At 44.3% G+C, this 13588-nt stretch overlaps 1 protein-coding gene across 1 annotated transcript in view; it reads right to left on the reverse strand.

Moving 5' to 3' along the window:
* The window catches only part of GEFmeso (Guanine nucleotide exchange factor in mesoderm), a 101096-nt gene that overhangs the window by 54445 nt on the left and 33063 nt on the right, over positions 1-13588 (reverse strand). Inside the window, exon 2 of the mRNA XM_071594269.1 lies at positions 1840-2262. Coding sequence (XP_071450370.1) covers positions 1840-2262 — 423 coding nt within the window. The remainder of the gene's footprint in view (positions 1-1839; positions 2263-13588) is intronic.

Genomic DNA, 13588 nt, shown 5'->3' on the forward strand with positions numbered 1-13588 from the left:
TATATATATATATATATATATATATATATATATATATATATATATATATATATAGATATATATATACATACATACAGGGCACCTGCAGCTTGGGTGGCCTAGCTTGTGATTTTTCGGGTTCCAGATTTTCCTGGGAAACCATAACCGGCACAGGGAAAGGAACTACAACCAGGAGGTATTTGCCTGTTTCGTAGATTTCGAAAAAGCGTTTGATAGATTGAATTGGGGAAAACTAATGAGTATATTGAAGAAAATAGGAATAGATTGGAGGGAAAGGAGGTTAATCTGCAACCAGTACATGTCTCAGACTGCTCAGGTGTGGGTGGGAAACGGGGAGTCCGGTTTGGCAGTGTTAGGAAGAGGTGTAAGGCAGGTTTGCCCATTATCACCGATGCTGTTCGAAATATATTTCGAGGAAATGATTTAAGAGGTATGGGAAGAACTGGAGGTAGGAATGAAAGTGAGCGGGGAATTCGTAAAATCAGTTAGGTTTGCTGATGACCAAGCTTTAGTTTGTCATTCAGCCAAGGGGTTGCAAGAATTGCTGAGTGAATTGGAAATTCAGCGCAGCAGAGATGGGATGAGAATCAATATTAATCAAACAAAGGTTATGCGATTTACCCGAAAAGAAAAGGCTAGGCTAACCTTTAAAATAGCAGGGTAAAAAATATAGATGGTAGAACAGTTTACGTATCTCGGAAGGGTTTTGGACCAACACGGTCAAAGTAGTAGGGACGTAAGGAGAAGAATTGCGCTAGGCAAGGAGGCTCTTACAAGGAGGAGGGAGTTGATGACAGGGACATTGAGTAAGGATGTTGAGAAAAGGCTCGTGAAAACTTCCTCCCGTCTAACATCCCTATCCTGTTCCTTCCCTTTCCTCGTTTGCCTAACATTCTCCCCTCAATTACAGTCTTCAACATCCTGCTGCCGGTCAATACCCTCATCATCCACTTTTCTTGCCTCCATAGGATTTCTCCCAACAAACCCCTCTCTTCGCCCATCATACCAAGTACTTCCTCATTTGTTTTCTTCTCTGTCCATTTCACTTTCTCCATTCTTCTCCACACCCACATTTCAAAAGCCTCCAATCTACGTCTATCCTCCTGTTTCAATGACCACGTTTCCGCGCCGTACATAGCTACGCTCCATATCAAAGTTTTTACGAGTCTTATCTTAACATCCTTACTCAATGCCCCTGTTGGGACCGTGTTGGTCCAAAACACTACCGAGATACGTAAACTGTTCTACCTGCTCTAGTTTTTGCCCTCCTATTTTAATGTTTAGCTAAGCCTTTTTCTTTCTAGAAAATCGCATTACCTTTGTTTTATTAATATTGATTCTCATCCCATACCTGTCGCACTGAATTTCCAATTCACTCAGCAATGCCTGCAACCCCTTGGCTGACTGACAAACTAAAGCTTGGTCATCACCAAACCTTACTGATTTTACGTATTCCCCGCCACTTTCATTCCTACCTCCAGTTCTTCCCATGCCTCTTAAATCAATCACAATATTAATGCAACATGTTGAATGGGCATTCGTGAATCTAACTGATTTCACACGGCGAATCCAAGTTCTACTGACAAGACATTGCCGGGCATTGTTTGACCAAGCAAAATGTGACTGCGCTGTGGTGAAAAACCGCATTTGCGCCCGGTGAATGTTTTCTCTCCCCAAAAGTAAAATCCCACTCGAATAAGCGTCTCTTTCGCTCCATTTCGGAGGAGTCATTTCATTTTCGCTAATCCTAAAACCCGATGAATGCTCCGTTCACCAAAAGGGTGCGCTGTAAGAGGGTGGGTGACCTCAGAGGCTGGGGAGGGTTTCGTCGTGACTTACCTCCGGCGCCCTCTTGCGCGTCCGGCCCCCGCCGGCCCCCGGGCACCCGCTGCCCGGCGCCCTTCTCCTCCTCGTCTTCGCATGGGCTCAGCTCGTCGTCGCCGAGGGACTCGACGCTCGCCAGGTAGGCGCACGACTTGGAGCGCCCAGCCACGCCCTCGCCGCCCCCTGAAGACGACGACGACGAGGAGGAGCAGAAGGAGGCGATGGAAGTCACCGAGAGCGGCCTCTCGCCGCACCCGGGGCCCACTTCCGGGGGAAGGAGGCGGCGGGGGCCCTCGGGGGGAGCCGACCCGGGGTCGACTAGCCTCTTCGGTTGATGCTGGTGCTCGGAGGGACGTTCCACGGGATTGTCGGCGCGGCCGATAAGGGCGTCGTACATCCCCAGCAGAGTCGGCACCAGGTCAGAGGTCGAGGAGTTACCTGCGGAAGGAGAGCGGAACCAAGGTCTTAAATAAACATTATCCTTAAATGCGCCGACGATTTCAGGCGCGGGTGGTCGAACGATGGCCGGCGGGTCTCAGTCCATCTATTGTAGTTTTTTACCACTCTGCAAGGCACCACGAGGGTGTGTGGCAGTGGGTGATTACACGTGCAGAATAATTGTTATTCGAAATACTTTCTTCATCTAGAGCGGTCGGACAAACTATTCTGATTCCTTATCGTTCGTGGGAAAAATGACATCTTGAGACTATCCATTTTAAACATAATCTCTCTAATTTTATTAATATGATCTCTCCTAACGTAGTGCGATGGGGGTGATAATACATTTTCAACATCACCGCTAAAGAGATCTCCTTCCAATTCATGCAAGAGCTTCAATCTGCAATTTAACCTTCGCTCAATTGAGTGATTACCAAACTAGCTCCTCTAATAATTTGGATACGCTACAGAGTTTATCATAACAACGTTTTACAAATCTACCTCCACTACGCAGCAAGCGATCCCATTCTGAAAAAGAATCCAACTTCATGAGTATCCAATGCTCGAGGTCGCACAAGGTCAGTCCCAAAAGCAGTATCACTCATTATTTCCCGGATATACGGGCGGACGGACGGGCGGCGGTTTCTCTGGCTGGGTTAGAGGAAGGGAAGTCTCAGGCAAGGCTAGAGACTGGTGGTAGTTGTTTCCCAGCCTTTACAAAGTGTGGATCGTTCGTTTGCGAAACATCTAAAACATGACCTCGTTGCGAATGAAACGGCTAATGGAATAGCGCTATGTCGTCAAATTTTGCGTGGAACTGAGCAAAATCGGGGAGGAGACTCATGACATGCTCAAGGCAGCTTAAGGTGATGACGCAATAGTTAGATCGGGTGTTTTTGACCGACACATGTTGTTTCGGGAGGGTAGAGAAGATGTTGAAGACGCCGAGCGTTCAGGACGCCCTTCGACCTCAAAAAGCGACTAAAATCTTACGAGAGAGAAGGCTTTGTTGGACACGGATCACAGGTTAAGTGTTTCCATGGTTTCTGATTAACTTTGCATCCAAAAAGGTGATAAGCTTCAACTTTTGACCGAAAACATGGGCATGAGAAATGTTTGTGCAAAATTAGTGCCACGAGTGTTTTCAGACGAACAAAAGGAAACTCGCACGCGGATCCGGCAAGAGCTTCTCGTCCATGTGAGGAGTGGGGATTCAAATTTATTAGACAATGCCCCACCAGACCTCTTATTCTGACTCAAATCCGTGCAGAAAGGACGTCACCACGGCTCGGTGAAACGTTAAAACAACAATGGCAACATTCTGGGCTCCACCTTCCAGAAGACGTGCGAGGTGTGGAAAACCCGATGGCAGTGGTGTGTGGAAGCAAAAGGGTGCAACTCCCAAGGAGTTGGAATGAACGAGTCAATTCTGGCAATGATTTGTTTAGTCAACGGAGTCCTACTACTTTTTACAGACCTTGTTCTAGCAATACATTGTAAATGAGGTTTAACAAGCGAAAGATAATATTTCTCTTTGATCTTTTCATCACACTTCCCCACAAAATAGAGCCTACAGATTACATTTCAGTGTTCCCGATGCAGTAGGCGGTCGGGAGCGAAATACGTCTATTCCAGAAATTCATCAACACGCACTTTTTAAAGTTCTATTCTAATTGCCAAGTGTCTCAACAGTGTTGAATACCGTTTACGCAACCCGCTAAAGGTGCTTTATCCTAAGAAATACAGATATCTCTCTAAACCATTGCATAGTCGGCAAATAAACCTATCTTACTAGTGACTACGGCGGCAATGCCATTACCGTAAATAAGAAATAGAAGAGGCCCAGTAACACTTCCCCGGGGCACACCTGGGAAGGAGGAATGTAAGTTCCCTTCCTGTATATCCGACAGTGACCACCCTTTTCTGTCTTACTGTTCCACCCTGGTGTTGTTGCCGTGAATTGAGCACCCTAATAAAACGAACGCTTGAATCGGTCTGTTCGGCAGTCGATCTCTCGAACGGGATGTGTTCCAATAGTAATGCAATTGAATTTCCCGCGCCGCTCCTATTAGTCGTAGTATGATCAAATTACTTGGAGTGGGTGGGGAAGACACTAAGCTTTGCCGCGAAACAAGTCTAAGTGCTCTCCAAACTGTGGAAGCGGCAGGCCGTCAGTTATTGTAAACCTCTGCGCGCCGGGCGTGTCACGAAAGACCAACCAAGTGGAAATTTCAAGTTAACTTTTGAAACGTATTGAAAATGAACCTGATTATTTGGACAGCGTCATCACCAGTGATGAAACCTGGGTTTTTGAATACGACACAGAAACAAAACTCCTAAGCTCTGGAGTGGCACACCGATCAGTCCCCCAAGCTCAAAAATGCAAGAATGAGTACATCAAAAGTTAACACAATGCTCATTGTCTTTTTGACAGTAAAGGAGTAGATCATAAGGACTTTGTTCCTCAAGGACAGACGTTCGAGTTAACGCTGCCTGCTACGCGTATGTGCTGGAAAGGCTACGAAAAAGGGTCATCAGGACGAAAAAAGACATCGCTACCTGGCAACTCCATCACGACAACGCACGACGAGCCCACGAGTTCCTGGCCAAACACAAGGTGCGAACGCAGCCTCACCCCCCCCCCCCCTGTATCTTCCCCATGCATGATCGGGCGCGATGGTGTCACCCAAGCATTTTACGTGCGTTGAATTCAACGTTCATTCGAACACCTCCCAGAGTGTAAGTTGCTATGCATATGCTTCCCTCCTATCACTGTGAAGAATGGCGTTAGGGATCCCTTCAGCGAGCACGTTTTGCTCTCTCCCCTCCACCTCCCTTGCACTCTAATGACCAAAACGACTTGGGGTCACTGCCCACCTATTCATATTGCATTCACGGTGATTTCCTCCGGGATAATTTTCATATTGCCACCGACGTTTCAACGGAGGACTCGTCTCCATCGTCTTCAGGGCTGAGTGAAGAATGGATCCCTGAAGAAAACGGAGACGAGTGCTCTGTTGAAACGTCGGCAGCAATGTGAAACTTATTCCGGTGGAAATCCCAAGAGGAATTCGCCAATAACATACGCCGGGAACACATCAGATCCTTCTTTACTCTCATAGTACTTTACGTCAAAGTATCACACGGCGCTGCGTAATATTCTTTTATTTTGAATTCTTAAATAAACTCATATATGTCCAACAACCTCATTGATGTGGTGGTTGGGCTTGTGAGCTCTGATGAACCCCAGAGCTCTGCTGGCTGGGGCAGTGATAATTGCCCCTGGCACCCAACTCTGTTACTTGTTCTCTCCAAAGAAATGAGCTTTCGAATCTCCCAAAAGGGCTGATTATCCAAACCCCATGTCTGTACCTTGTTTTCTCTCGAGGTAGAGACGAAAATGACGCCCTCTGGGAGAAAATGAGTCCATCAGCGGAAGTCTGTAACTCGTGGAGCAACTTCCGGGAGACTCCGGCGCTAGAATCAAACACGTCGGTCCAGAGAGGGTGTTCTTAAAGTTATATCCAAGGTAAAACTGCGCATTTTGACGTTAGGTGTGCACTAAATTGCTAACCACGATATGGACCACTGGTATTAATTTCCGCATATCAGGAGTAGTTAGTTGGAAGCAATTTTGCAGGGTTCTGTGAAAGATAGTTCTCAAATATTTTTCTTTGACTACTGAAAGAATCCCTAAGTTGCCCGTCAAAATGGTACAGTGTGTTGGTGTTGTGCAGCCTGTTTGTTTACGATTGTAGACGTTTAGTTACATGTAAACAATACTCATAATTTATGTCCCGAGTAGTAAGTACTTGACGCTATTGCTAATGGTTGCATGAAAATAACGATCGTATTACCTACGGTGCAAACGAGCAAGATTGCAGCAGTGCAGATGAAGTAGGTACTTAGCTTTAAAAATCGTTCTCCTGGGCAAGCCGGGCTGCTAGGCTTTAATTAATGATGTCTATATCGATATTCTGTTCTCGAAAAGACACTCCACATTGTATTCAAACTCAATGAGTTAATTCTGTTGACTTGCTCCTAACTCCTATCGAAGTTAGCGGAATACCATCCACCAGAGTAGACCATATTTGGGAGATTATTCGAATCATTGGCCGATATTTTGTAACGATCTATAACTGGCCTTTACATAATCATTCCTCTAACGCAAAGATGTACCTTAAAATATAGAGAATTACAACAAAACCATGCAAAAAGTTGATTTCAACGTTTGACAATCAAGCCGGTGGACACTTCTTTTCCCTGTGAAAACAAATGCTTTTACGCCAGCAAGTACACAGAAGAGAAGCTATTCAAGTAGCCAAGTAACTAAAACCGTGGCTTGCGGATTAAGGGTTAAGCTGTGAACGTTTAGGGATCATAACTACAATACATATAGATAACCCTTTACAAATTTTGGAACAGCCTCAGATACCAACTACGATTAGGTTTTATTTTAACCATCCAACATTCCTCCAGTAATACGAAATTTTTAGGAAACAAACTGGAAAAAATGAATCGACCTTACGCCAATATCTCTAAAAGACAACGGCGCAAAAGTTATTGATATCACAGAATTCTCTCAAATATTGTAAGAATATTTCACTAGTTTTTTTCGCGAGTTGCTAAGAGTCGCTTTGTGGCGTTTCTGACCACGTCATAGGAACAAGTCTGCAGTTCAGTCAAACAAACATCTTTCTTTATTGTACTTTCATCCTCCCAGCCTCTGCTGTATTTAAGAGAAAAATAGTCTTTCACAAAATAAGTCTTCAAAAATGGAAGAAATGAAATCAAATTATTAAACCTTGCCATTGAGTCTTGCCATGTTGCCTTTATTGAATTCATTTAAATCTTACCATCTTCCCTTTATTGCAGTTAAACACTCATGCATTAGCAGGGCTGAGGTCGTCGAGGAACAGTTTAAGGAGTATTTGAGGTTCAATTTACGTCCTCAACCAAATAGAGTCTTTGCAGGCCGCCCGACGATACTTCAATGCGGGAGCGAAAAGATTACATTACTCAATGGCTCCTCCATTAATGGGAGAACATATAGCTTTACCGTAAAACGGGGTGTAAAGACAAAGATATCCGAAAGTCGCTACTGAATTCTTTCACGTTGAACTGCAAGCATCAACTTGTCACTTCGCCAACTAGGGGCGAGCATATTCTTGATTTCTTAGCGACGTACATAGATGAAAAGTTTAGAAATTATTTAAGGAACCAGTGTCTGCAGAGCAGTAAGTACTACGGTTTCCTGATATGGGTTTCGAAATAAGAAGCCTTAAAATAAAACTTTATTTGCTTTCAGACAGGGATTGCAATGGCCTAAAATGCGTGCTACAGAATCAATTTGCTAGTTTCAAGAAAGAGGGTAATCACCGAAACACTGAGGATGCCTGGTATCACTTCCTTGGCATCACGCGCTCGGCAGTCAACAAATTCATTGGCAGCAAATACATAACAGTTGACACGGAACCTCGATGGCACGACGCGGATGTTAGGGAAGCACTGCGACGGAATGGCTTTGCGACGCCATGATGAAAAATATTAAAAAAGATGTCTACCGACAGGTCGATAGTCCAGGGGTAGAGCGCTGGACTACCGGCCGGATGGTCCAGGTTCGATTCCCGGGCAAGGCACCATCAGCTCCACCCAAGGAATGTGATTTTTCAGGCACCAGATCTTCCTGGGGAACCGTAGCCGCCATAGTTGGTGGAGATAAAGCACTGAGTGGAGGTCCAGGAGTAGAGCGTTGGACTACTGACTGGAGGGCCAGGGTTTGATTCCTGGGCAAGTCTCTCGGGGCACACCAAGCTATGTGATTTTTCGGGTACCAGATCTTCCTGGGAAACCATAACCAGTACAGGGAAAGGAACTGGCCCCCCTGTCCCGATGTGTGCAATTCACACGCTGTTTGGGCTTCGCAGTGTTTGAACTCTATCATCACCTACCAAACTGACCTACCGGTTGATTACTGTGTTTATGGTTTTTTATCTAGCGACAAAAGGAATGAGATCACTTATGATTACAATCTATCTAACGCGCATGCCAAGAATGAATTTTGGAAAGCGTTGAGCGGATTCGAAAAGAAAATAATAGCAAAAAATTGGAAAGAGGCATTTTGAAGTCATTTTGGTCATACGTCAGAGAGGTTCAGAGAAATAAGTCTGCGATTGATTCACTCAGAAACGATAAAAGCGAAAGTGTGTCAAGCAGTTAGAAAATGCCTTAGGAAATGGCCAACTTATTATAGTCCTTTTGTCAAAGAATCTTCACCGATATCTCACCGAATGTCTCCAATAGCTTATTAAATCGTTGCACTCAACCGATGCATAAGATCACTTATTATTACAAGATATCAATGGTGAATGCCAAGAACGAATTTCGGAAAGCGTAGTGTGAATTCAAAAGGAAAAGATAAGCGGAAAATTTAAAAGAGAATTCGAAAGCATTGTGGTTGTCTATGAGAGAGGTTCAGGGAAAGTCAACAGTTTATTCACTCAAAAGCGATGAAGGCGAACTTATTGAATTCCCTCAATCAAAGCATCCTCACCAATTTCTTCGATAGCCAACCAAATCACGCCGGCCAACTGATGCCCGAAACTGAAATTTCAAATAATGGAATACAACTTTTGCTGAAAAACAATAATCGCAATGTATCCTTGGGGCATGACCGAATACCCGCTCCTATATTCAAGGAAGTAGCGTCGGGCATTGCACCGTATCTATAAATAATATTTGAGACATCCCTAATGTTTCCCAGTGATTGAAAAAACTGCTGCTACAACGCCTACTGTACATTCAAACACGGAAACAGGCAGAAGCCAATATGTTACAGACCTAGTTCCCCCACATCCATTTTATGCAAGGTCATGGAACATTTAGTTTGCTAGTTCGATAGTTATCTAGTTCAACTTTATTAGTTAAGAGGAATTCATGAAAAATCAGCACGGTTTCCGAAATGGTAAAACGTAACTTGCAATTTTTGTTAATGATATCCTTAGTTCGGGAGAGAGCAATGTTCTAGCATAAGCTCTTTTTCCTGATTTTAAAACGTTTTTCGACATAGTAATCCATAGTAATCCTACTCATAAAGCTAGAAGCATTTGGCAGAGATAAAAATATACCAAGTTGCATTAAAGACTGTTTGAATGGTAGGGCTCAAAGTGCAGTGGTAGACGGCCGATGTGTGTTACTACAGTAGAAGTCCCTCCGGATGTTCTCCACGATACGGTTAAGGGATCTCTTCTAGAGTTTCTTTCCGATCATTGCGTTACCGCCGTAGTCCCTAGTTAGAACCGAGTTACCGTCGCAGCATCTCCCTCAGTTTCTTTGGAACATAGTTAGAAACGTTTATTTGCACGTGATGCAGTGGTTTACAGAGATATTCGTATTCCTGAGGATAAAGCAGCTATAGAGGAAACACCTGTGACCAGTACGACACTTGACAATGAGAATTAAACTTAAAAAAACGTCCGTGGTGATAAAATTTTGGAATGAGAGCAATTCCCTTTCGAACGCTGGCTGCATTGGGAACACCGAAATGGAATGTGTAGACTCGATTAAATACTCAGAGGAGTTACCCTAACTCACGACCGCTCCTATGCTGCAAGTCACGAAGTTGGATTAAATCCCGTATGCGTGCAGCGTAGAGGAGCTAGATTCGTAAAACGTAGGCATGGTGAACAATGTAGCGTATCCAAAATATTAGAGGAGCTAGGCTGGGAATCACTCAATGGAGCGAAGGTCTGCGCGCCGACCGTGTCATAAAAAATAGAATCGACGTTCGAGCAACGTTATGCGATTTTTGAGTTTTGGGCTAAAATGAAAAAAATTCGTTGAGGAGTCTAACAAAATGATTCGTGAGTCTTACGGGGACTCTGGTCTGTCCCACTCACAAGTTAAAGGAGGTGGTTGAAGGCCTTTAAGGAGGGCCGGGAAGGGGTTCGCGAAAAAACAACGCTCTGGGCAGCCGTCAACTAGCAAAACCGACAGCAATGTGGCTCGTGTCCACCAAACGTTGGACTCTGCCAGTCGATTGAGTGTCGAGATGGTTGCCAACGAACTGAACTTATTGTCTTCTGTTGTGTTTCGCATCGATACTTAAGATTTAACGATGAGGAAAGTGTGAAAACAGAAACGCGGGAAGAAGCGTGGGACGGGCCATGTTTGCTCCCAATTGAGAATAAACGCAATCGTGCGGCTGCCTTGGCGCTTTTTTGTCGCAAAGTTTCCGCGTGGATGAGCAACTGGAACCAACGAGGATACACTACTACACTGCAGGGACAAAATCCCACTCGAATGAGTGGATTTCTGGAGGTGATCCGGCTACGAAGAAGGCGAACACGATGTATTAGGATAATCATTTGCATTTGTTATACCCTAAAAGCCACCGCTAGGGTGTGTGGCAGGGGGTGAATACAACTAAACCAATTTTGACCCTAATACTTTATCCACCAAACGCGGTCGGAAATAGCTATTCTGATCTTCGCGGAAAAAATGACATCTTTAATCTATCTGTTCAACACTTGGTCTCCCTATATCAATTGACATGACACCTTCGACTTGTGTTGTAGTGACGATTACCCTTCAGTACGCTGAAGAGGGCTACTTTGTGGCCGAAATACGCGTATTCGTATTCACCTTTCTTATCCTCTCCTTTTTTACCTTTTACCCCTTTTACCTACCTCATTATCCTTTTTTACCTTTTACCCCCTTGTGGCGCTAGCCAATTAATTTCAATTTTACTTTGTTTAGAAAGGTAAACTGTTTACGGCTGTTGGAGTTTCACATTTATTATATATTACTAGCCGTAAGAGCTCATTTCTATCAATAAATTGACATGATTTCACCGTACCGTAGTGCGACGGGGGTAATAATATAGTACGAGTACATTGCCAACACCATCGCCTTACGCGATCTAATTCGGCACTCATACCAACTTCGCGATTATCTCATATTCTGGCAGCATTTTAAGAAGGAAGCCTAACAGGTGATTGCTCTTTAACCTTTCCATCACATTTGCCCAGTACACTTCTTATAAATCCCACATTTTTGATAGCAGGCACACTTGTTGCCAGGTATGTATGGTTTTCACCCAGGAGAGGTCGTGGGTGAGGGTAACGCCTAGACATTTAATTTACACATTCCATTTCGGTGTTCCCAAAATTCATCACCACGCACTTCATTTATTTTTTTATTTATTTTAGTACCCTTAAAGCCACCACTAGGGTGTGTGGCAGGGGGTGAAAACACACCAGACTAATTTATAACCGAATATGACCCTACCGCGGTCGAACAATGTTTTTCTGATCCTCTATCGTTCGCGGAAAATATGACATCTTTAATCCAAGTGTTCTATACTTATTCTCTATTATTTCATTGACATGATCCCTCATACCGTAGTACGATGAGGGTAGTAATACATTTTCAACAACACTGCTTTCAAACTATATATGCTTCGATCAATACCTAACTTTGGAAACTAATTAACTTGCAAAGTTAACTCTCCCTCTCCGCCAAACAGCTAATATTTCACACACGGGGATAAGAAACGAACGTCACCCAGTAAACCCCGAGAAGGAATAAAATATTAGTAATACAAAACATGAAACAGTAATCGCAGCATTGACAACCCAGTCAGCAGTTGGTCACAGCAACGACGCACTCATGATGAAACCCGTCTGAGCCAATCGGGGCTCGCATCAATCTCTTTTAGATTCGTCTCGTTCCTCCGCTCGCGGCGACGACATCGTTATTTCTCTCCGGGGGCGACGGCGGTGGAGGTCGCCGGGATAGGCGTCGCCACTACGCTCCGGGCTGGAAAAACGGCGAGAGACGTCTCCCCCGCAACGCCACCCCCCGGAAGGGAGGCGAAACGGAGAAAGCAAGTGGCGCCAGGGGATGGAAAGTGCAGCCGCCGAGGCGCCCGCAAGTTTCCAATTCCTCTGGTCGACAACGGCGCTGGGTTTGTGACGAGGGGCGCCGGAGGGGGGGGGGGGGCGACGCCCGCTTTCTCTAGCCCCCCTGGGGGGGGGGGGAGTCGCCCGCCACCCATGATGCACCACTCTCGCCCTTAATCATTAAGCGGGCGGGGGGGGGGGGAGGAGGGTTGATTAGATTCGTCCCTTTTTCACGGAAACTTCGGGAGATGCCGCGACCCCAACTATTAACGGAGTCCTCTCCTAAGTGTGCATTGAAATACAGCAATTTAAGAGCCCCGATCAAAGCGGGTCCGACTCTTAAATTGTTGAACGTACATATTTCCTTGCTTCTAAAGTTAAACTCTCCAAATATCATTTTTCCCGTCAAAAACCTATCCCCAAGTTCGATAATACCATGAAATCAACGCTTCCATTTCTATTTCTACTCGTGGATGGTAATGGGGTCGCCAAAGTCACGATGCGATATTAAACCAAGAACGCAAATTTAAAAATTAAGTTGTCTCATTTTTCGTCACACTACTTCCCTGTAGTATAATTCGAATTGTGTATTTGAGGGTAACTAAGGAATTTGCATAACCGCATTCCCTATTGTTTATTATTATTATTTATTTTATTGTTTACTATTCTATGCGCATTTTACAGACCGTCAGTCGACAGAGACAATTCAATACTAGATTTAGATCAGCAAATCAAAGGTTTCTTATCCAAACACAATGGTCGCGACGTCAAAATGGGTGGATCGGCTCAATGTCCCATCTATTGAATGGAGCACATATATTTTTAAAACGGGCGGCAAAGACAAAGATATCTGAGAATAACTATTGAATTATTTCACGTCGAACTCATCTTGAATCAACTTGTTACTTCACAAACTAGGGGCGATAATATTCTTGATTTGTTAGCAACGAATATTCCAGAAAGAGTCTTCACTGTAGGTACTATTAAAGCAATTAGTGACCACAGGGCAGTAAATGCTACGTTTTCGCTACATGGGGTCCGAAATAATAATCGTAAATGGAAAATTTACTTGTTTCAAGAAGGAGACTACAATGGCGTAAAGTGCGTGCTACAGAATCAATATGAAAGTTTTGAGAAAGATAGCGATCACCGAAATACTGGAGATACGTGGGATCACGTCCTTGAAATAACGCGCTCAGCAGTCAACAAGTTAATTTCCGGGAAATGTATACAAGAAGACACGGAACCTAGATAGTACAACGCGGAATGATATCTCTAGCGACAAAAGAAATGAGATCACTTATGATTGATTACAAGATAACTAGAGCGGATGCCAAGGCGAAGTTTCGGAAAGAGTTGAGCGAATTCAAAAGGAAAAGATTAGCGGAAAAATTGAAAGAGAATCCGAATGCATTTCAGTCGCA

The sequence above is a fragment of the Hetaerina americana genome, unplaced genomic scaffold, assembly GCF_022747635.1.
Source record: "Hetaerina americana unplaced genomic scaffold, ioHetAmer1.1.p SCAF_6, whole genome shotgun sequence".
Classification (NCBI taxonomy): domain Eukaryota; kingdom Metazoa; phylum Arthropoda; class Insecta; order Odonata; family Calopterygidae; genus Hetaerina; species Hetaerina americana.